The following is a 22,585-nucleotide window of genomic DNA, read 5'->3' on the forward strand; positions in this document are numbered from 1 at the left end:
AAAACTTGCATATTATGTGAATAGATTCAATGAAGCAAAAGGCAACATGAAAAGCACTTGGAAAACTATCTCTAGTATCCTAGGAACTAAACAACACTCACATAACCAAATAAAACTCTACAAGGATGGGGGTATACCGTCAACTGACTTAGAAATGGCAAATGAATTTAATAGTTTCTTTTCATCGGTTGGTGCTAATCTTGCCAGTAAAATCCCACAGACTCAGACACATATCTCTCAGGCAGCTATCCAAACTCTCTTCTCCTTTCACCAATCAGCCCGGCAGATGTTGTGTCCATCATACATTCTCTAAAAACCAAGGCAGGGAACACCTGTGAAATTCCGTCCATTGTGTACAAGAGAGCCTCCCACGCCCTTGCCCCACCCATAGCACTACTGTTCAACAAATCTATAGAGTATAACACCTTCCCTGATATCCTAAAAAAAGCAAGAGTAACGCCAGTCCATAAAGGAGGCAATCCGGCGGACATAAACAATTATAGACCAATATCAAATCTACCCATTCTATCAAAAATATTTGAAAAAAATTATTTACAAACAGCTCTATTCCTACCTCGTAAAATTCGACATACTCAGCCCCTGCCAGTTTGGCTTCCGGTCCCATAAGAGCACCAATGATGCAATCATTAGTCTCCTTGACATTATCTACTCAGCCCTTGACAAAAATGAGTTTCCGATTGGACTCTTCATTGACCTAAGAAAAGCCTTTGATACTGTTAATCACAACTACCTCTTACTTAAACTCCAGCATTATGGAATCCGAGGCCTTGCCCTTGACTACATCCGATCCTATCTTAGTGACAGACACCAATATGTAACCATCAATGATACAACTTCTTCCACTCTACCAATTACCGTTGGAGTGCCACAGGGCAGCATCTTAGGACCTCTTCTATTTCTTATATATATAAACGATCTGCCTAATGTCTCGAATATTCTCAAACCTATATTGTTTGCTGACGATACTACCCTTATCTACTCAAACCTCAACCCACATACACTAAATAATGTTGTGAATAATGAATTAAAAAAAGTCCACTTATGGATGTCAACGAACAAACTAACATTAAACATCGAAAAGACTTACTACATCTTATTTGGAAGCAAATCATCAAATGCAATTCAGCTACAGATAGACAACATTAACATCAGTAATAAAAATGATGGCAAGTTTCTTGGCCTATTCCTAGACAAGAGACTCAACTTCAGCACCCATATTCAACACATAACTAAGAAAGTCTCTAAGACAATTGGTATACTCTCCAAAATCAGATATTATGTTCCTAACTCTGCTCTCCTCTCACTATATTATGCACTAATCTACTCCTATCTTAATTATGGTATCTGTGCATGGGGGTCTACCACTGCAAACCACCTTAAGCCCATCATCACACAGCAAAAATCTGCTATCAGAATAATAACTAACTCTGCTTTCAGACAACACTCAGCTCCCTTGTTTAAATCCCTAAACTTGCTAAATATTAACTCCCTCCACACATTCTCTTGTGTCAACTACATTTACAAAACCCTGTTCTTAAATGCAAACCATGCTCTGAAACTCTCCCTGGACAGATGTAATAGGACCCATTATCACCACACCAGAAATAAATATCTCTTTGATATCCCCAGGGTCAAACTTAATCTGTGTAAACACTCTATGCAAATTAAGGGACCTAGTCTATGGAACTCACTCCCTAGTGAATTGAAAAACTGTAAAACTTTTGCCTTATTTAAAAGCAAAACTAAAAAGTACCTAACTTCATCTATTTAGTTTCCTACACTGAGCTTTAAATTTGCTCTGTACCTAGTGTTACCCAATCTCCTAATTTTTATGTAATATCAAACAACCTTATCATTGTGTTCATTGCTGTCTTCTTTTATGTGCTAGCCATATGCTGTATTGTGACTACCAATTTTTGTCAACTACCATTCAAGCTGTCATTGCAATTAATCTTATATTGTTTCTGCTGTATTGTGCCTACCAATTTGTTGTCAACTACCATTTTAAGCTGTCATTGCAATCAATCATAGCTACCTATGTGCTTTAATATACTGTGCCTTTAATTTTCTCTCATCTTCTTTTTTTTTCATTCCATGTAATCTGTTATCATTTTTTTGTCTATAAATTTTGCAAGTATTTACCTCCTTAAAATTTTCTTAGATTAAGGACCTGCCCGAAACACTGCGCGTGCTAGTGGCTTTACAAGACTGTAATTACCATATTTGTATCCTCACATTCCTTATGTACATTCTTGTATATGCATAAATAAATAAATAAATAAATAAATATATATATATATATATATATATATATATATATATATATATATATATATATATATATATATATATATATTTATTTATTTATTTATTTATTTATTTATGCATATACAAGAAGGTATATTGGGAATGTGAGGATACATAATATGGTAATTACAGTCTTGTAAAGCCACTAGCTTCTGGGAGTATGGGTTCGAGTCACTTCTGGGGTGTGAGTTTTCAGTTGCATATTGTCCTGGGGACCATTCAGGCTTGTTCGCATTTGTGTTCCTCACGTGTGCCCCAAAGAATGAGGTGATTTGGTAAAATGCTATGCCCAAGATTACTATCCGAGTGCCGGCGGTGGGGTGGTTCAAATAGCCTCGGCTATCACCTCATTATGTCCGGTCGTGATGGTCAAGTGGATTAAGGCGTCTTGTACATACCAGTTGCGTTGCTTCTGGGAGTATGGGTTCGAGTCACTTCTGGGGTGTGAGTTTTCAGTTGCATATTGTCCTGGGGACCATTCAGGCTTGTTCGCATTTGTGTTCCTCACGTGTGCCCCAAAGAATGAGGTGATTTGGTAAAATGCTATGCCCAAGATTACTATCCGAGTGCCGGCGGTGGGGTGGTTCAAATAGCCTCGGCTATCACCTCATTATGTCCGGTCGTGATGGTCAAGTGGATTAAGGCGTCTTGTACATACCAGTTGCGTTGCTTCTGGGAGTATGGGTTCGAGTCACTTCTGGGGTGTGAGTTTTCAGTTGCATATTGTCCTGGGGACCATTCAGGCTTGTTCGCATATATATATATATATATATATATATACATATATATATATATATATATATATATATATATATATATATATATATATATATATATATTTATTTATTTATTTATTTATTTATTTATTTATGCATATACAAGAAGGTATATTGGGAATGTGAGGATACATAATATGGTAATTACAGTCTTGTAAAGCCACTAGCACGCGCAGCGTTTCGGGCAGGTCCTTAATCTAAGAAAATTTTAAGTAGGTAAATACTTGCAAAATTTATAGACAAAAAAAAATGATAACAGTTACATGGAATGAAAAAAAGAAGATGAGAGAAAATTGTAGGTACATTATATTAGAGAGAGAGACAGAGAGAGACAGAGACAGAGACAGAGACAGAGACAGACAGAGAGAGATAGAGAGAGAGACAGAGACAGAGAGAGAGAGAGAGAGAGAGAGAGAGAGAGAGAGAGAGAGAGAGAGAGAGAGAGAGAGAGAGAGAGAGAGAGAGAGAGAGAGAGACAGAGAGACAGAGACAGAGACAGAGACAGAGACAGAGACAGAGAGAGACAGAGAGAGACAGATAGAGACAGAGAGAGAGAGAGAGAGAGAGAGAGAGAGAGAGAGAGAGAGAGAGAGAGAGAGAGAGAGAGAGAGAGAGACAGAGAGAGAGAGAGAGAGAGAGACAGAGACAGAGACAGAGACAGACAGAGAGAGGGACTCCTCGTGCCTCTCTGAGGGGGCCAGGCTCTGGGTCATGGTCCCCGGTAGGCCTAATAATGCCATTCACACTGACTGATGCAAAAGTCTAATATATATTCATATCAGCCTAGATAGCTCCTGGGAGACTCCGGGTCTCACTCAGAAAATGGTGTTTCATTACATTGAATGCTAGTTTTTTCCTTTTGCAGTGCCGTGGACCTTGGTGGAATCTTTAGTAAAGGAACGTTACGTAGTGGTGAATGGAGGTCAAGCGAAGATACGTTGTCAGATTTTATTACAGTTATTATGTTCTGTATTTAAAAGTACCCTAGACTTTGGTAATAAACAACTATCGCTGTGTGGAGCTAACGATATAGTTGTTGAAGATCACAGAATGAATCAAGTAAAGAAGAGCCTTAGAAGATTGTTCAGAAAACATCAAGGTAGTGGTTGCACAGTGTTATCTTCAAGCAGCCTCCGTCATACTGATATAGAAAACCAAGTCCCTAATTTTCTATTATGTATGCAAGAACTCCACAAAATTCTTTCTAGCACTGGGCGTCTTCGTCATCATGCTAGGATACGTTATACACTGTTCCTCAAAGATATTGGATTGCCTGTAATGGAAAATATAGCATTTTGGGAAGATTTTTATTGCAAGCCGAAGTTGGGCCATGGTGGAGGCTGTTGCCACTCTTGGGAAGGAAGTGATAAGAGGCGCTACACTTATGGTATCAGGCATCTGTATGGGATAGAAGGCAGCAGAAGAAATTATACTTCCCATTCCTGTACCGCTCTTCAAGTAGGTGTTATGATTATTTTGCTGAATTATTTTATGTTATAATTAAGAATATTAGAATAAAGGACTCTGTATATGACTTTTGGCCCATGCAAGGCAGCTCCTACTGTTTCCAATCTCTCATGTTTTTCTAAATAATGCATGAAAATTTTCAAGTTAATTAACTTTTATGGTACTTGGTATCTTATTCCTTAGATCTGCCACCCTATTTCTGAACCAGTTTTTGCCTATTTATTTTTATTAAATCTAGGACTTCCCAATTTGAATTCTTATTTATACTCTAACTTGGGTTGATCATCACAGCATCCAATTCTTATCCCCATTTATAAAGTTTTTGTTATCATTTATTGACTTTGATCATGTCTGCCATTACTCTACACCTTTATAAACAGTATAGGTTGATATTTCTTAGTCTTTCTTCCTAAGAAATGTGCGCCCAACCACTTTGGCTGGATTGTAGAGCATTGGTCTCACTTCATGCAGGACGGCGTTCAATCCCTGACTGTTCAAGTGGTTGAGCACCATTCCTTTCCCCCGTCCCATCCCAAATCCTTATGGTGATCCCTTCCAAGAACTATGTAGGCATAATGGCTTGGTGCTTTCTGCTGATAGTCCCCTTCCCTTCCCAAAGAATATTTCATTTTATTGTATTATCCATCAGTCATCCCTCGTAGCTCAGCTCTTTCAGCTTAGGAACAAGACTTAATAACAAAGGCAGGATTTTTCTTCACAAAATGTAGTGGTTTCAAGAAATCTGCAAGTTTGCTCCTTATCGACCTTTCTAGTAACTTGCAAGGGATGCATGTTAGTTTTGGTGATCAGTATTTTAATGGTTCTTGTCGTCAATTTTTCTTGTATATTGACGCCACATTAACCATTTTCCAAATCTGGAGGCTCTCCTTTTTCCAGTAAGGATTTGGTAACCATAGCAAGGGGTCTGCACAATGCATCTGCTGCTTCCTTTAATAACTATGGTATGGGTTGGTATGTGTATGGTCATGCCTGGCAAGAGTGCTTGTAGGTAGACAGACAGGCTTTGGAATGTTGATTTCTGGGGTTTGGGGTTGCAGGAGCCCGAACATTTGACCTAGGTTAGGCATTGGTGTCAAAACCTATGAGGCTGTTCCTTCAAATTGGTTCCTTTTATTATCATCAATTCCAGTCTGAGCTGGATGCTGCCTTCACTTTTTTTTATTGTGCATTTACAGGTCTATGTTTGAGGTCTGGATTAACCTCCCACTCAGTAAATTTCGGCAGTTCTACCTTCCAGTATTTCTGGGCTAGCGTGATTTGCTCAAGTTCTTACTCAAGAGCCAGGACATTACATTGGAAATGACCTAAATGCATTTGAGTTTGACTCTACAGATGTTTCCTAGTTAAATTTTGAGGTCCCAGGTTCCTCCTGGTTGGTGAACAATACATAATTCACCTTGATGAAATGGACTATTTTCTGATGTTTGAACATTCTGGATTGGAAATAGTTGCTCAAATCTTTGAAGTATTTATAGGTAATTTCTCTTTTGATGTACTTAATGGAGTTTCATTTCTTCTTACCCCTCCTTGTGATGTGGTTGTGTGGCAGCTTCATATCCAGGTTCCCAAATTCTTAGTGGTTTTAGTCACTGTAAACCACAGGAATCAGACTTTTAGTGAAAGTTCTTCATTTTTGTATTGCTCTCAAAATGCTCATGTTACACCAATAGAGAAAAGTGGGTGTCCATACTTAGCATTCCTTTTCCTTCTTTTCTACTTTGGTATCTGCTTCATATACCTTGCCAAAATTTTTTACTGAGGTCTTTTAGGATGCAGTAACAGATTTCTATGCTGGATATTGAGCTTGTTTATGTGCAGTCTTAATCACCTCAAAAAGTTTGCTTGAGTGCTCTGTTACCTATCGTTCGTTACGGCTCGTGACCCTACAGCAGCCAAACTTTAATTACGTCTAGGGATACCACTGCTGCTCTCTAAAGCGCGTCACCAGTATAACCCCTTGATAAGTAATGAGCACATAAATAAAACTCTTCCTTTAGGACTGAAGAATAGATACAAAATATTATATAGATATATATTCAAGACAGTATAATATAAAAACACAGATGGTTAAGTTAACTTATACAACAACGAAAATATTGTCATATCACTAAATATAACAAATAAAATATGGCACAAAATAAATGTAAAGACTTATCTCCCACATGTTACTCTCCTGGTCCCGTATCAGCTACTGAACTCACGCTCTGACGCTACCCACATTCTCACCTCCCGTCTGCCTCATCCCAGGATGAGGGACGGAAACTAAGGACTTTTTAATATTTAAAACTAATTGAACAACCACTTGTTCTCAAAACACATAAGACTGCAAATTACAGATAATAGTTACTTACAAAATATATAAGTATAATGCCACCTGTTTAATTACAGTATATAAACAATTACCTAACTAAATAAAAGTGACATCTGGAACTCTCAACTGAACAGGTCCAGCTTTCCCGTATCAATCAGGTAATAGACGTGTGCAAAGGCAACCGCGCTCCTATCTCCACTGACGCTGCCAAACCATACGACAATTTACAACAACACAATGTGTGTACATATACAGGCAATGATATAATAAAATAAAACAAGTTATTTTAAATTTATATACGTATTCTGCTAGGAGTACGAAACATGCTCTTACTGGGGGGAGCCCCTATGGCTCCCTGGAGCTTACTAAGCTGATATGCTAATGTTGGACTTTGGCATCAGTCATGTGTATGGAGTTCTGTGGGCCTACCGGGGACCACGAGCCAGAACCTGGCCCCCTCAGAGAGGCATGGAGAGCAATGGCCTATAGAAACCCCCGTGTGGTTGAAAGCATTCTATGTCTGCCATTGACCGGGTCAGGCACCCAGAAAGGTAAGCATCCCAAAACAAACCCCTATTCTAGTGAAAATTTTGCTACCAAAAGCCAAACAAGTGGATAGAACTCCCCTAAAGAAACGAGCAAGCGAGTATGATGTCACACGTCGCCACACCGCTGTCTGCGCAGCTCCCCCCTCCCCGGGAGGGGGAAGGGGGAGCCCCAGACCCCCACGCCGGCTGTCCACCCCTCAGTTCTCAGGCTGATGCTAGAGGCGGAGGTCATGTGCTTGGCTCCAGAGTTACCAGCACTGTGCTCTGAGTGTGGTGACTGTCTTCCAGGGGTGCGAGAGCCAGGAGTTGCAGCCTACAGAACTCGGGCTGCATGTGCCTAGGGTTATTGTCTTTGGGTGCCCTGTAAGTACTGCCCTTGGAGCTTGGGGCCACCTTCCACAAGTTCCTCGGGGTCTGCCTCTACTGGGCCGTATTACTGCTCGGTTTTTCAGCCACCCTTTGGGTGCGTGGGGGTTTTGTCTTCCTTGTTTACCGTAGGGGCAGTTTGTACTGGTGCGGGACGCAGGGCACAGCTTGTTTTCACCTTTCACAGCGGCCGGCTCTGTTCCTTGGGGTGCGTTGTCCTCTTGCTGGGTTTTATTTTATCTTTGTATTTTTGTCTTGTGGGGTGCGGGTGGGGTCTGCCTTGTATGCCCCTTTGTGCCTGACCTGGGCATGGTTCTTTTCTGGTGGTGCCCCCTGCTAGGTCCCCGTGAGTGTACACATCCCTGGGATTCGGCTTTTAGAAAGTTGCTTGGTATTTGTGGGTGCCGCTTAGCAGTACCCTGCTTGAGATTTCCTGGGTGTGAGTTCTTAAACGCTCAGGACCCTGGGGAAACCCCTAGGGGGCGCGTGGGTCCGATGGATGTGACATTTTCGACCCGGAGTCCTGCGAGTTCTGTTGCTTGCTGGTGACTCAGTTTACCTACTCTCATGATGATATTCAACAGGTACAGTTGCACAGGTGTTGCATGTGTGCTTCAGGTTGTCGCAACGTGCTAGGTTGGTTATTCACCCAGATTCCCCTAGGCTGCCCCGTTTTGCCTATAGGGATCCGGACTTGGGGGTGGGGATCACTACGACCTTGGTTCACTCTGCGCCCCCTCGTCCTTCATCTATTGTGGTTCGTTTTGGTTTTCCCTCCCCCCCCCCCCTGCTTCCGGCTCCGAAGCATCTGAGGGTTTTGGAGTCGGGGCAGAGTTTGGATGGTCTTGAGTCTCAGGCAGTCTCGGGGGGATGCCCCTTCTGGTGTGGCGACGGAGGCATTCGAGTTCGCTTTCCCTGCCGAAACCTCTGGCTTTGACTCGTGGGCCCCCCTTCTATTCAACTTACTCAGCTGCGTCGGCCTTTTCTTTAGGGGCTGTGTCATCCCCAGAGTGGTGCTCTGGGGGATGACTCGGCCCCGGGTCCCGAGGAGGGGATCCTGGGGCTTTGGAGGGGGATCCTGGGGCTTTGGAGGGGGATCCTGGGGCTTTGGAGGGGGATCCTGGGGCTTTGGAGGGGGATCCTGGGGCTTTGGAGGGGGATCCTGGGGCTTCGGAGGGGCTGACTTGGAGGGCTTTGGGTCCCGTTGGACCCTGCCTGGGGTTTTCTACCCTCAGAGCGGGGCTTATTGTTACTAGGAGTGGGGGTTCTCTTTTCCTCCCTCTGCGTACGAGTTGGATTTGGTGTCTGCCCCTCCCCCAGGTTCGATTCCGTGTTCCCTCGGGTGCGTCGGTTCCGTCTTTCCAGAGATTTTCGGCTTCCCGCATCCAACCGTCTGCGGTGCGGGCGGCCCTAGCGGCTTACTTCCTGCGTGACCCGGATTATGCCTCAGTGATGGATCCGTCGTCTTTCAGGTTTGGGACTATGTTCTCTTTTTGGGTCCGTTACGAGGTTCCGGAGTCGCCCTGGCTGGCGGACTGTCCTGTATTCGCTTTGGAGGCTTGGCATTCTTTGTCGTTCCAGCACGCTTGAGTGGCGCGAGGCTTCAAAGATGGTTCAGGTTTTCCTGGGGGGCGACCTTGAGCACCTCAATGAGTGCTTGTTTGCTTGTGCCCTTCCCTGGGATGTTGGCGTTCTGCAGTTCCATGTGCAGGTTCCCTCCCTTTCGGCATCACAGGTGGCCGAGGATTTGCGCGCCCAGGGCCTTTTGGCTTCGGCCTTGTGCATCTTTTCCCTCCTGGAGCTGTCTTCGGACTGGCTTGGGGAGGATGTGGGGGCGCTCGGGGCCGTTCCAGGGTCCAGTGCTTTGGGCTCGGCGGCTGCCTTTGTTGAAGCTCTTTGCGCCGATCTTGCGGAATGCGGTTTCACTGTTTTATGCTTCCCAGCTCGCGTGTCGGCAGGCAGTGCTTGCCTCCTCTCAGGAATCTGCCTGGACCTTGACTCTTCGGATGTCTCACCTTTTTGTTCTCTGTTTTTTGCACCTTTGGCCGTGGCGCAGTATATTCAGGCTGCTTTAACCAGTTGCCATCCTATGTCAGACTTGTTGGTTCTCCTGGGGTCCGGGGGGGGGGGGATGGGGGGTCTTTCCCGGAGGGGTCGTGCCAGGGCTCGGGGTTCCACTCGTCATGGTAGTCCACAGGTGCCAGTTTCGGGTTCGGCTCCGCCTTCGGACCCGCCTGCTTGATACCTGCTTGATGGGGTTCTGGGAGTTCTTCTACTCCCCAAGCCCGGCCCAAGGCCAGGCTTGACTTGTGAGAGTTTGGTCCACCAGGCTGTTGCTTGGAGCGGCCCGCAGGCCCACATGCCCACCACAGCCCGGTTGGTCTGGCACTTCTTGGAGGAAACAATCTAGCAATGTTTAACAATTCTTGTTAAACAAGAAACATCCTCTTGAAGATGTCCACGGTTGTTCTGGCAATATTTCTTATGCTCGCTGGGAGGACGTTGAACAATTGCGGACGTCTGATGTTTATACAGTGTTTTCTGATTGTGTCTATGGTGCACCTGCTCTTCACTTCCATTTTCTTCCATATCGTTCACTCCAGTATGTTGTTATTTTACTGTGTAGATTTGGGACCTGGCCCTCCAATATTTTCCATATGTATATTATTTGGTACCTCTCTCTTCTCCTTTCTAGTGAGTACATTTGGAGAGCTTTGAGACGATCCCAATAATTTAGGTGCTTTATCGCATCTAAGCATGCCGTATATGTTCTCTGTATTCCCTCAGCAATTCAGCAATCTCTCCTGCTCTGAAGGGGAAAGTGAGTACTGAGTAGTACTCAAGAAAGGACAACACAAGTGACTAAGAGTACAACCATTGTGATGGGATCCCTAGAGATGAAAGTTCTCGTAATCCATCCTATCATTTTTCTGGCTGACGCAATATTTGCTTGGTTATGCTCCCTAAATGTTAGGTCGTCGGACATCATTATTCCCAAATCCTTGACATGCTGTTTTCCCACTATGGGCAGATTCGATTGTGTTTTGTACCCAGTATTATTGTTCAGATCCTTATTTTTGCCGTACCTGAATACCTGGAATTTATCACTGTTAAACATCATGTTATTTTCAGCTGCCCAATCGAAAACTTTGTTGATATTGGCTTGTAGTTTTTCAATGTCTTCCGCAAAAGTAATTTTCATGCTGATTTTTGTGTCATCTGCAAAGAATGACACGAAGCTGTGAGTTGTATTTTTGTCTATATCTGATATGAGAATAAGGAAAAGCAGTGGTGCAAGAACTGTACCTTGATGTACCTTGAGGTACAGAGCTTTTAACTACGCTTGGGCTCGATTTTATTTGATTGACTGTTACTCTTTGTGTTCTGTTTGACAGGAAATTGAGTATCCAGCGTCCTTCTTTACCAGTTATAACCATTGACCTCATTTTGTGTGCTATCACACCATGATCACATTTGTCGAATGCCTTTGCAAAGTCTGTGTATACAACATTTGCATTTTGCTTTTCTTCCAGAGCTTCTATGATGTTGCTACAGTGGTTGAGTAATTGTGACAGACAGGATCTTCCCGCTCTAAATCCATGTTGTCCTGGGTTTTATTTATATTTTCCATAAAACTAGAAAGTTGATTCCTAATCACTCTTTCAAAAACTTTTATTATGTGAGATGTTAGTGCAACTGGTCTATAATGTTTTGCCAAGGCCTTACTCCCCCCCTTGTGCAGCGGAGCTATATCTGCTGATTTAAGTGCAGCTGGTATTTCCCCTGTATCTAGGCTCATTCTCCATATTATTCTGAGCGCTCGCACTACTGGTACTTTACATTTCTTAATGAATATCCTAGGAGCTGAGTGCATGGGCATATTGTCAATTTCTCTTTCAAAGTCTTCCAAGTTTGTTTTAATGTTATATTATCTGCAGCTTGAATGTCATTCATAAAGAAGCTGTCTGGATCATCAACATTCATGTTGTTTATTGGTGTGCTAAACATAGCTTCATACTGGCTTCTTAGAATTTCACTAATTTCTTAGTTGTCCTCTGTGTACGTACCTTCAGTTGTAAATAAAGGTCCAATACTGGTGGAGGTTTTTTATTTTTATTTTGCGTATGTGAAAAAATATTTCGGATTTGTCTTTATCTCTTGTATAGCTTTCTGTTCCAATTCCATTTCCTCAGACTCGTATGATCACTTCGACATTTGTTCTTTTTCTTCGATCTCATTGTTTAGGTTTATTTTTCTTTCTTGTGATAGTCGTGTCTGCCTGAGCATTTCCGTTATTTTTTTCCTTCTCCTGTACAGTCGCCTGCATTCTCTTTCTAGAGTGGTCCTCTTTCTGCCCCTCCTCACAGGCACGTGCTTCAAGCAGACCTTGTAAGCTTCAGCCATCAGTTGAGCTATTCCCTGTGTGGGAGTTTTGTCGCTTAAGACCGTTTCCCATTGAATGTTTGCAAGGTCTACATTTATTTTCCCACAGTCGATCCTCTTATTGTTGAAATCGAATTGATTGAATACCCCTTCTTGCTTGTCTGGTCTCTTAGACCTACTTCTGTTATTTATGCTAGTTTGCACTTCAATGAGCTTATGGTCTGAGTATGTAGTATCTGAGATTGTAATATGTCTGATTAGTTCATCATTGTTTGAGAATAACAAGTCTAGTGTGTTTTCGTTCCTAGTTGGTTCTGTGATCTGTTGATCGAGTGGAAATTTGTCACAGAATCTTAAAAGTTCTCTGACCTGTGGTTGGTTATTTCCCGGGTCGCTCCCTGCTATGATATTTGTGTTTGCCATTCTCCATCTTAGACTTGGTAAATTGAAATCTCCAAGGAAGATAATATCTGGAGCTGAGTTTGCTAGATTATCAAGGATGTTCTTTATTTTGTGCATCTGCTCTGTGAATTCCTCAACCGTTGTATCTGGCAGTTTATATATTAGAATAATAATTAGATTTATTTTTTCTACCTTAATTCCAAGTACCTCTATCACCTCATTACTTGAGTTTAGTAGCTCTGTGCATACCAGGTCCTCTTTAATATACAGACCTACTCCTCCTTTTGACCTATTTTCTCTATCACATCTATATAAATTATAATTTGGAAACCAGATTTCACTATCTATGTAATCTTTCAAATGAGTTTCGTGAATGCCCCAAATATTGAGTTTGACTCTAATAGGAGGTCAATTATGACCTTAACTTTATTTCTTGACTTTAGACCTTGAATGTTTGCAAATATGAGTAATTGTCCATATTGTGTGTCACTTCTGGAAGGTTTTGGTAGTTCTCCACCTCTCTACCCTGACCTGTGTGACCTGTGTGTTGATCTGGCAATGGTGTGTCCAGTTTTGGAGTTGGTACTGTGGAGTAATTACCTAAGTGTAATTACAGGATGAGAGCTACGCTCGTGGTGTCCCGTCTTCCCAGCACTCTTTGTCATATAACGCTTTGAAACTACTGACGGTTTTGGCCTCCACCACCTTACCTGGTTGGTTGATTACCTGGTTGATGGGGTTCTGGGAGTTCTTCTACTCCCCAAGCCCGGCCCGAGGCCAGGCTTGACTTGTGAGAGTTTGGTCCACTAGGCTGTTGCTTGGAGCGGCCCGCAGGCCCACATACCCATCACAGCCCGGCTGGTCCGGCACTCCTTGGAGGAATAAATCTAGTTTCCTTTTGAAAATGTCCACGGTTGTTCCGGCAATATGTGTTGCTGGGAGGACGTTGAACAACCGCGGACCTCTGATGTTTATACAGTGTTCTCTGATTGTGCCTATGGCACCTCTGCTCTTCACTGGTTCTATGCTACATTTTCTTCCATATCGTTCACTCCAGTACGTTGTTATTTAACTGTGTAGATTAGGACCTTCTCACCTAACTTGTTCCAACCATCTACCACTCTGTTTGCGAAAGTTAATTTTCTTATATTTCTTCGGCATCTGTGTTTAGCTAGTTTAAATCTATGACCTCTTGTTCTTAAAGTTCCAGGTCTCAGGAAATCTTCCCAATCGATTTTATCAATTCCTGTTACTATTTTGTGTGTAGTGATCATATCACCTCTTTTTCTTCTGTCTTCTAGTTTTGGCATATTTAATGCCTCTAACCTCTCCTCGTAGCTCTTGCCCTTCAGTTCTGGGAGTCAGTAGCGTGTCTTTGCACCTTTTCCAGTTTGTTGATGTGATTCTTAAGATATGGGCACCGCATAACCGCTGCATATTCTAGCTTTGGCCTAACAAAAGTCGTGAACAATTTCTTTAGTATATCGCCATCCATGTATTTAAAAGCAATTCTGAAGCTAGAAAGCGTGGCATAGGCTCCTCGCATAATATTCTTTATGTAGTCTTCAGGTGATAGATTTCTATCTAGAACCACCCCTAGATCTCTTACTTTATCAGAATTCTTTAAAGATTTCTCACATAATACGTGGTTGCGTGGGGTCTATGGTCTCCTATTCCACATTCCATAACATGGCATTTATTAACATTAAATTCCATTTGCCAAGTGGTGCTCCATATACTTATTTTGTCCAGGTCATCTTGAAGGGCATGACAATCATTTAAGTTTCGTATCCTTCCTATTATCTTAGCATCATCAGCAACATGTTCATATAATTCTGTATACCAACTGATAGGTCATTTATGTAGACAATAAACATCACCGGTGCAAGAACTGAACCCTGTGGTACTCCACTTGTGACATTTCTCCAGTCCAATACATTGCCTCTGATCACTGCCCTCATTTTTCTATCAGTCAGAAAATTTTTCATCCATGCTAGAAGCTTACCTGTTACCCCTCCAATATTTTCCAGTTTCCAGAACAACCTCTTATGTGGAACTCTGTCGAAAGCCTTTTTTAGGTCCAGATAGATGCAGTCAACCCAACATTCATGCACCTCTCATTCACTGAGAGTGTGGTTGTCTCTGTGTAGTTGGGGGGTGTAGTATGTGTGGGCTTGATGATAAAACGTAATCCAGTCTTGGGCATTTCCCCTTCCTCATCCGTACTCCTGCAACGTTTCTGCCTGTCTGTTCCTCCCTCTGATTCTGCTTGCCTCTAAAAAATTTCCCTTTCTATTATATTGGACTTTCTCTCTCATATAGCACTGTATACCTCTCATGTGGAAATCAGGGCAATGGATATCATAGCATTTCCTCTCATTCACTGAGAGTTTGCATAACTTGTGGAAATATCTACAATCTGTTCCAAAACAACATCTGCCTTTCCCTAACATGTTTCGGCATTTCCGTGGGTGTATGAATGTGCATTCCGTGCCTCTGGGCCCATATCTGCACTGTCCTGTTGCATAATACCTGTAAATATTTTCATCTGTGCTTGTATTCTTATTATTTGTACCCGTGCACGACTTGGCTACCTCTATTATTTGTTCCAACTTTCTCATTTCCGCATTCTTTCTCGGTATTGCCCTTATCTTTCTCTTCGTTGCTTTCGTCTTTCTCATTTGTGTTCTCGTCCTTCTCATTGTTTCTCTCCTTACTCCTATTACCAGTTTACTCTTCAGTATTGCCTTCATTTTCGTGTACCTCAACACAGTGTCCTTCTACATTGTTAATTTGGCTCCCTAAACTCTCAGTCCCTGGGTTGTGTTCAGTGTTTATTGCTGATTTTATATACTCTGCATGTATTTCTGGTAGCTTTTGAGTGAATTGTAGCCTGTGTACTTCAGGAATGTCATTCATTAGTTGTGTGATGTTTTCCCATATCAATGTTTTCCCTATCATTGTGACAGGTCCAGTAGGTACCTTGTCTGTTTGCATATTGTGTAGATAATCCTGTACAACTCGGGTGAAATCTTACACTACAAATGTTACATTCAATCCCTACAACACTTCCGATGTGGCTTAAAACAGCCTTCACACGTTTCCATGTTGGATTTGTGGTGTAGAAGTTGTTCCCTTATTTGTGATTTATTGTCGATTTATCTCTTGTTGACTATAGTAATTTTACTATTTATTTGAATATTATATGAATATATTTATAGTATTATATTTATGTATATATAATATGTATACAGTATATTTATAATATTATATATGTATATTTGTTCAACTTTATGAGGGGGGGTACTTATTGCGGGTGGTGAAAACGGTCCTAGGGGGGTATAGTTGACCGTTGCCTTCGTCTGGTCGGCGCACTGTTTGCTCTGTGCGAGGCTCTGAGTCTCGTAAGGGGCACCGGCCCATTCGCGGTTCGCCCCATTGACAGGGCGTTAGGGGGGAGGTTTATCCCACGATTTGTGGGCATTTCGGGTTGTTTCTTGGCCTGCGGTGACGTTGGATGGCCCCTCCTTCTTCGGGTTGGTTCGGGGCTGGTGGGGCAGGCCTCTCCCCCTGTGCTCTGTCGAGTCGTCTTGGAGTGGGTGCACTTGGGCGTCGTCGAAAAGACGTCACCCCTCAAATGGGTTTCCTGTCTGTTCCCAGTGCCGAAACAGGACTGTGCGAACCTGAGGTTCATTCTGGACTGGTCCCGTCTGAACCCCTTGGTTCATTGCCCCCCCCTTTCGGATGACTATGCTGTCCCAGGTTCGGCTCCTGTTGGCGCCAGGCTCTTGGATGGTGTCCCTGAACCTTCAGGACGCTTATTGGCATGTCCTGATTCATCTGAGGTTCAGGGACTGGCTCGGTTTTGTTGTGGGGTGCCAGGGTTACCGCTTTCGTTGTCTCCCGTTCGGGTTGAACCTGGTACCTTGCGTGTTCACACACCATACCCGAGTCGTTGTGGCTCGTCTGCGTCTCTTAGGTGTTCACGTGTTGGCCTACCTTGACGACTGGCTGGTTTGGGCTCCCAGCCGGTCCTCTTGTCTGCTAGCCAGGGACTTGGTTCCTTCCCAGCTCGCCGGGTTCGGGTTCTTGGTGAACTGGAGGAAGTCCCATTTCGTTCCCTCCTAGGTTCGGACCTGGCTGGGTCTTGTGTGGGATTCTTGGACTGCTTCCTTGTCTCTTCCTCTGGAGTCTCTCCTACGGCTGCAGTTCCGCATGCGCCTGTTTCTGGGGGCTCCCAGGTCACCAAGCTGTTGCTCGAGGGTCTGTGTGGGAGCCCAAACTTCGCGATGAGGGTCTACCCGCTTTGTTGGGTTTGCCTTCGTCGGCTGTTCTGGTTCCTTCGAGGACGTCCCTTCCACCTCTCTCACGATCACTGGGATTGGTCCCCAGGGGGCCTTACCTCAGCTGCTGCGTCGCTGGCTTCCTGTTCGGTTTTTCGGGGTTTGGAGCCTTGGCGCCTGCCCTAGCTCTCACTCGATGTGTTCACGAACGTGTTGTCTCTTGGCTGGGGCTTTGTGACCAGTGCTCACCAGGCCCGCCAGAGACGGTGGGGTCTGTCCTTCCGTCGAGCCCACAGCACGGTGCGTGAGTTCGCGGGGGAGTGGTTTGTTCTTCGGAGGGTTCCGGTCGCCCGCGGATCGATGACCTGGCTCCATTTGGACTGCTCCCTTGTGGTTCATTGCCTGAACTGGAGGGGGGGGGGGGTTGTATGCGGTCCTTGGCTCTTTGGCGCTGGTCGCTTCGGGTAACTCGTCTGCTGAGTTCTTGGGGTTTACCTCTCCCGGCTGTTCACGTGTGGGGAGTGTCCAACGTCTTGGCCGACAACCTGTCGCGTTTGTTCCCCTTTCCACGAAATGGATGGTGTGACGGTGTTCCCCCCCTTATATTTCTCCCACGCCTGCTGTAAGAGTCATGTCCACTTAACCCGAGCGTTCTCTACGTCTCAGGCATCAGTTTGATATATGTGGGAGAATGTAGTGTTCTCGGGGTGCCAAGAAATTTGTAAAAGAAGAGTATTTTGGCCTGTGGTTTAGGCCCTTTAGGAAGCCAATATGGCGCTTGCTCTTCTGTTTTGCCGATAAAACTGTGTGACGTCAGTGGCACCAGATTGGTCACCGACAGCGACGTGGCCCAGGGAGCCAATGAAAACCTCCCGTGGCGAATATGACGTCACGAAGGAAGGGGGGTCCGGTCAGAGCGCCACGGCGGCGCCATCAGTCTAAGACAGCACGTCAAGGAGGTCGGACGTGTGCTGGGGGGTCCTGTCAGTTGGACAGTTTACCCCGTCTCCGGAGGACTTACGCATCACCCGTGGTCTGCCATCACCTGTGGGGTCTTCCTTCGTTCATGTGTTGGACCAGAGAAGGAATTGACAGAATATTGAGCAACAAGTGCTCCAGGAACAGGTGTTGTGTAAGAGTGGAGTCTAGGCAGCGACGTATGCGACGGCTGATAGCTTCACAGTGATGACGTAGTGGCTGGGCCAATCCTCCGGGGGGAATCAGTCTGACACGACACGTCAAGGTGGGCGGATGTGTGAAGGTTGATCCTGTCAATCTGACAGTAATACGCCACTCTCGTGGATCTTACGCGTCACCCGTAGTCTGCAAGTACGCCAGAGGTCTTCCTTCATTCCATGTGTGGACCGAAGAGGGAATTGACGGAATATTGAGCATCAAGTGCTCCAGGATCGGGTGCTGTGCAGGTGGAGTCTAGTCAGTATCGTCTGGGACGTCTGATAGCTTCAGTGACGACGTAGCGGCTGGGCCAATCCACTGGGAAGCAGTGAAGAAGACACTAATCGGGAATCCGAATGACTGCAGCCGAGACGTAGGCAGGCAGCCGTAGCTGGGAGGAGAAGTTGACGGCCGGGAGACCGACTCCAACCCTACAAGAAGTCGAGGAGGAGCACGGACCTGCAGTGAAAGGGCACGGAGACGACGAGCTTATGGTGGGACGTTGATTGAGTTCCTGGAGGACACGACGTGTGTGTGGGGGCGTTCCCTACACGAGGCAGGAGCCTGGACCAGGAGCTACAACTCAACTCTCACCGGAGGATAGGTGGAAGTAGGTGATTCTAGTTTCCCTCCCAATTCCCCTTTAGTCAGCTATATTATTTAGCCAGAGTATTTTGTATGCCGTGAGCAAGGCTCACCTATGTCACAGTAAGGCACCAGTGTGCAGAGTGGGACTATATAGAGTACTCACGAAATTTATTACTATTATTGGTGTGGGCAGGCACCCGGAGTAATTGATGAATTTACTGTGTTGATAATGTCTTTCATGAGACTTTAATATGATCAGTTATTGAGAGAGTATATATATATATATATATATATATATATATAAATATACCAGTATTTGGTATTAGGCTGTGTGCCCAGTAACTATGTTATTACCATTATTGATGTCTATGATTCATCCATATATATATATATATATATAAGTCTATGCTTGTGTATTGAATAATCATTCATGTGTGCAGTGATTAATTGTGTTATCGCCCACGAAAGGAATTACTGAGAACTCCAGTGATATATACTTGCATACGTTATCATTAAATGAAGGGCAGTGTGTAATACCATGATAGTGAGTTATTGTGTCCATTAATATAGAAATGTTTGATTGAGCTCAAGATCAGTGCAGCGAAGTATTTACATGCTATTGTCGCAAATATTGTGTGTTCGAACTTCTAGTGATCTTTGGGAATTTAAAGAAACAGGCGCATCATGCCACCGGCAAACAAATACACGAACATTCGCGCAGTGGGAGTCGCCCAGCTGATTTTGACATTGACGTGAAGGGGAGCATTGCCAGCTTGGCGAGTTCATGATTATATGTGGGAACGAGCGACTTCCGCCTGAAACAGCTGTTTGCTTATTGATATAATCTTGTGATGTCTTTGAATGAGTTTTAAGTAAAATACAAAGTACATTGGTGTTTATATCATCCCCTCCATATTTCTTGTGGCTATATAATACCTGAAAGCAAATAGTGATAGAAGTAAATACCTGCCTGATATCAGACATATTGAGTGTGCTCTTGCCACTGTTACCACAATTCAACAAAACCACTGACATGTTACTGGACACCGGAAACACCAGTTGGCGACCTTGTGGTTAGTAGTAGAGCCCATGCCGGGGCGGGCACACAATAGTTAAGAGAACAAGTTGTGTTCCCACTCTTTCTCGATCAGAGGCCGGTTGGGATTGACTGGGATACTCTCCTGGCGTACAGTGGCGCTGCGAGGATAAAGTGAAGACCCGCAGGGCTACGGTGAGTGACCCTGAGTATACTGTTACTCGCCCCTCTCTTAATGAGGTGAACCCCGACAATGGTCGATGCCAACTCCTTCCATTGGCTGTGCCAGACGTTTGGGCGCCACGATGTGGACTCTTCACATCAGCGTGGTCACGGCGCCTTCCCCTGTATGTGGCGCCCTTCCCTGACTGCGGGGTCGATGTCTTTCGGCAGGACTGGTCGAGGTGGGGGGTTCCTGTACCTCTTTACTCCGGTTCAGCTGTTGCTCCAAGTCCTGACTCGCTTGGAGACTTACCAGAGGAGAGTAGTCCTCTTGGCCCCTTGGTGGCCAGCCCAGCTGTGGTTTCAGACACTGCTTGCCCGGTGTCCATATCTGGAGGTTTCCCGCGGGGCTGTCTCTTCCAGCAGATCAGACCGGAACATTATGTGGCTGGTTCGATCTTCTCCTCGAGTCTTCCCGTATGGTGTTTTTTACTCGAGTTTATCATCATCTTTATGGTGATCAGGTGGCTTCCTTGTTAGTGTCCCACCTGCAGGCTTTGTCTCGGCGGCAGTATGAAGTTTCCTGGCAGTCCTTCCGGTTCTTTTTGCATCTTCGTCGTTGTACTTCGCTTTCTGTTAGGGTGGTGTTGTCCCTTCTCTCTTGGTTTGTTCCAGGACCGTCATCTTATGCCTAACACTGTCGCCTTGTATCGTGCGGCACTGGCGGAGCTGCTTCAGCTTGCTTTCGGTATTGACGTTACATCTGCGCCGTTTCGCAAGCTCTCTCGTTTGTTGTTTCACCTCCGGCCTGCTCGTGCAGCGCCTGAGCCGTCCTGGTCTTTGGACAAAGTGTTCACTTTTCTTTCTTCTCCTTGGTTTCTTGTGGCCCCTTCGGCTCAGGATTGTTTCTCGAAAGCTCTTTTCCTGTTGGCATTAGCCTCTGGGGGGTCGGATTGGTGAGCTTCATGCTCTCCTCTGGCACAGGGGTTTCTGCTCCTTCGGTCGTGGCGATAGGTTTGTTCGTCTGCAGCTGTCTCCTCCTTTTCTGGCAAAGAATGAGACTGCTGCTTTTCGGAGGGGTCCTTGGGTGGTTGATGCTTGGTTGATTAGGCCAGGGATGCATCATGTTTTGTGTCCGGTTGCAGCCCTCCGCTGTTATTTGCGCGCCATGGCTTCTGTGTCCAGGGACGAGCTTTGGGTTGATCCGGTTTCCCTTTTTCCCTGTTCATGGGTGCAGGTCTCTCAGGTAATTCGCAGGATTATTAGAGCTAGCCAGCCTGCGGTCTAGCCCCGTGCCCATGACGTTCGCATGTTTGCTGCTCTTGCCGATGTTTTTGGCAACATGTCCTGGGCTGACATTCGGGTGTGGGGATTTTGGCGGTCAGACAGGGTCCTGGCTGCTCGTTATCTCACGAACATTCCTGGGCCTAGTTGGGCCTGTGTCGCGTTGGGTTGGCGGTTGTAACCAGTTGTCTCAACTTCGAGTTGAGTAAGCAGCGACCGCCTCCCGGGTAAGTCATTCTAATTTTTTAATAGCTTTGGGGAGGCGTAGGGGCTCCACCCCAGAAAACCAGCATTGAATATAATGAAATGCCATTTTCTGGGTGAGACCTGGAGGCTCCCCGGCATCCCTCCCTCCCTCCAGTTGGCGGATTTTTCGCGTGTTTTGACATCCAGCCTCAGAACTGAAGGGTGGATAACCAGCGCAGTGGTTTGGGGCTCCCCCTTTCCCCTCCCTGGGAGGGGGGGGGAGCTGCATAGACAACGGCGCGGCGACGTGTGACGTCATGCTCATTTCTATTAGGGGAGTTCTATCCACTTGTTTGGCTTTTGGTAGCAAAATTTTCGCCAGAATAGGGGTTTGTTTTGGGATGCTTACCTTTTTGGGTGCCTGACCCGGTCGATGGCAGACATAGAATGCTTCCAACTACACGGGGGTTTCTATAGGCCATTGCTCTCCATGCCTCTCTGAGGGGGCCAGGTTCTGGCTCGTGGTCCCCGGTAGGCCCACAGAACTCCATACACATGATTGATGCCAAAGTCTGACATTAGCATATCAGCCTAGTAAGCTCAGATAGCCTCCGGGTCTCACCCAGAAAATGGGTTTTCATTACATTCAACGCTGGTTTTTTACTCTTTGCCTTCCAGTTTTCCATGCTTCTGTTTGTTTCAGAGGTGGTAAATCAGACAACAGCTGTACCAAAACATCTTTTAATCTGCTCTAAAAAATATTTTAGCTGCAATATGCCACTTTGATCCCTACTGCAGGCCATTCACTGCAGAGTTTTGCTATCAAAGGATACTTCATCAACCAGATTGTGACTCGTACATCAGGTTATAAGCAGCCGCATTGAACAACCTGGTTGATCAGACCAGCAACCAGGAGGCCTGTTCAAAGACTGGTCTGTGGGGACATTGATCCCAGAAGTCATAAACACGTAGTCAACAGGTAGGTAGGTAAGGCTTCTGGCCAAGGTATGGGTTATAGTGATCCGCAATGACGGTGTGTGAAGAAAACCCTGTCAATGTGGCTTGCCCACTGTCATTGCCCGATGAAAATCATTTCACAGGTCTTGGTCTTTCCTTCCTTGCCAGGTGCTTCTGGTTCCTTCCCAGCCATCTATGCCTATCCTCTGGACCAGCGTTTCTCAGCCACGGCCCCGCAGAACCTCAAGTTAACTAGGGGTTCCACAGGATATAGTGATAAATAGGGTAATTCTAATCATATGTAAATGTAT

At 45.0% G+C, this 22,585-nt stretch overlaps 1 protein-coding gene across 1 annotated transcript in view; it reads left to right on the forward strand.

The window, feature by feature from the left end:
* The window catches only part of LOC138357939 (uncharacterized), an 83,638-nt gene that overhangs the window by 10,799 nt on the left and 50,254 nt on the right, over positions 1-22,585 (forward strand). The window contains exon 5 of the mRNA XM_069315123.1: positions 3,970-4,562. Within this exon, the coding sequence (XP_069171224.1) occupies positions 3,970-4,562 (593 nt within the window). The remainder of the gene's footprint in view (positions 1-3,969; positions 4,563-22,585) is intronic.

The sequence above is a fragment of the Procambarus clarkii genome, chromosome 7, assembly GCF_040958095.1.
Source record: "Procambarus clarkii isolate CNS0578487 chromosome 7, FALCON_Pclarkii_2.0, whole genome shotgun sequence".
Classification (NCBI taxonomy): Eukaryota; Metazoa; Arthropoda; class Malacostraca; order Decapoda; family Cambaridae; genus Procambarus; species Procambarus clarkii.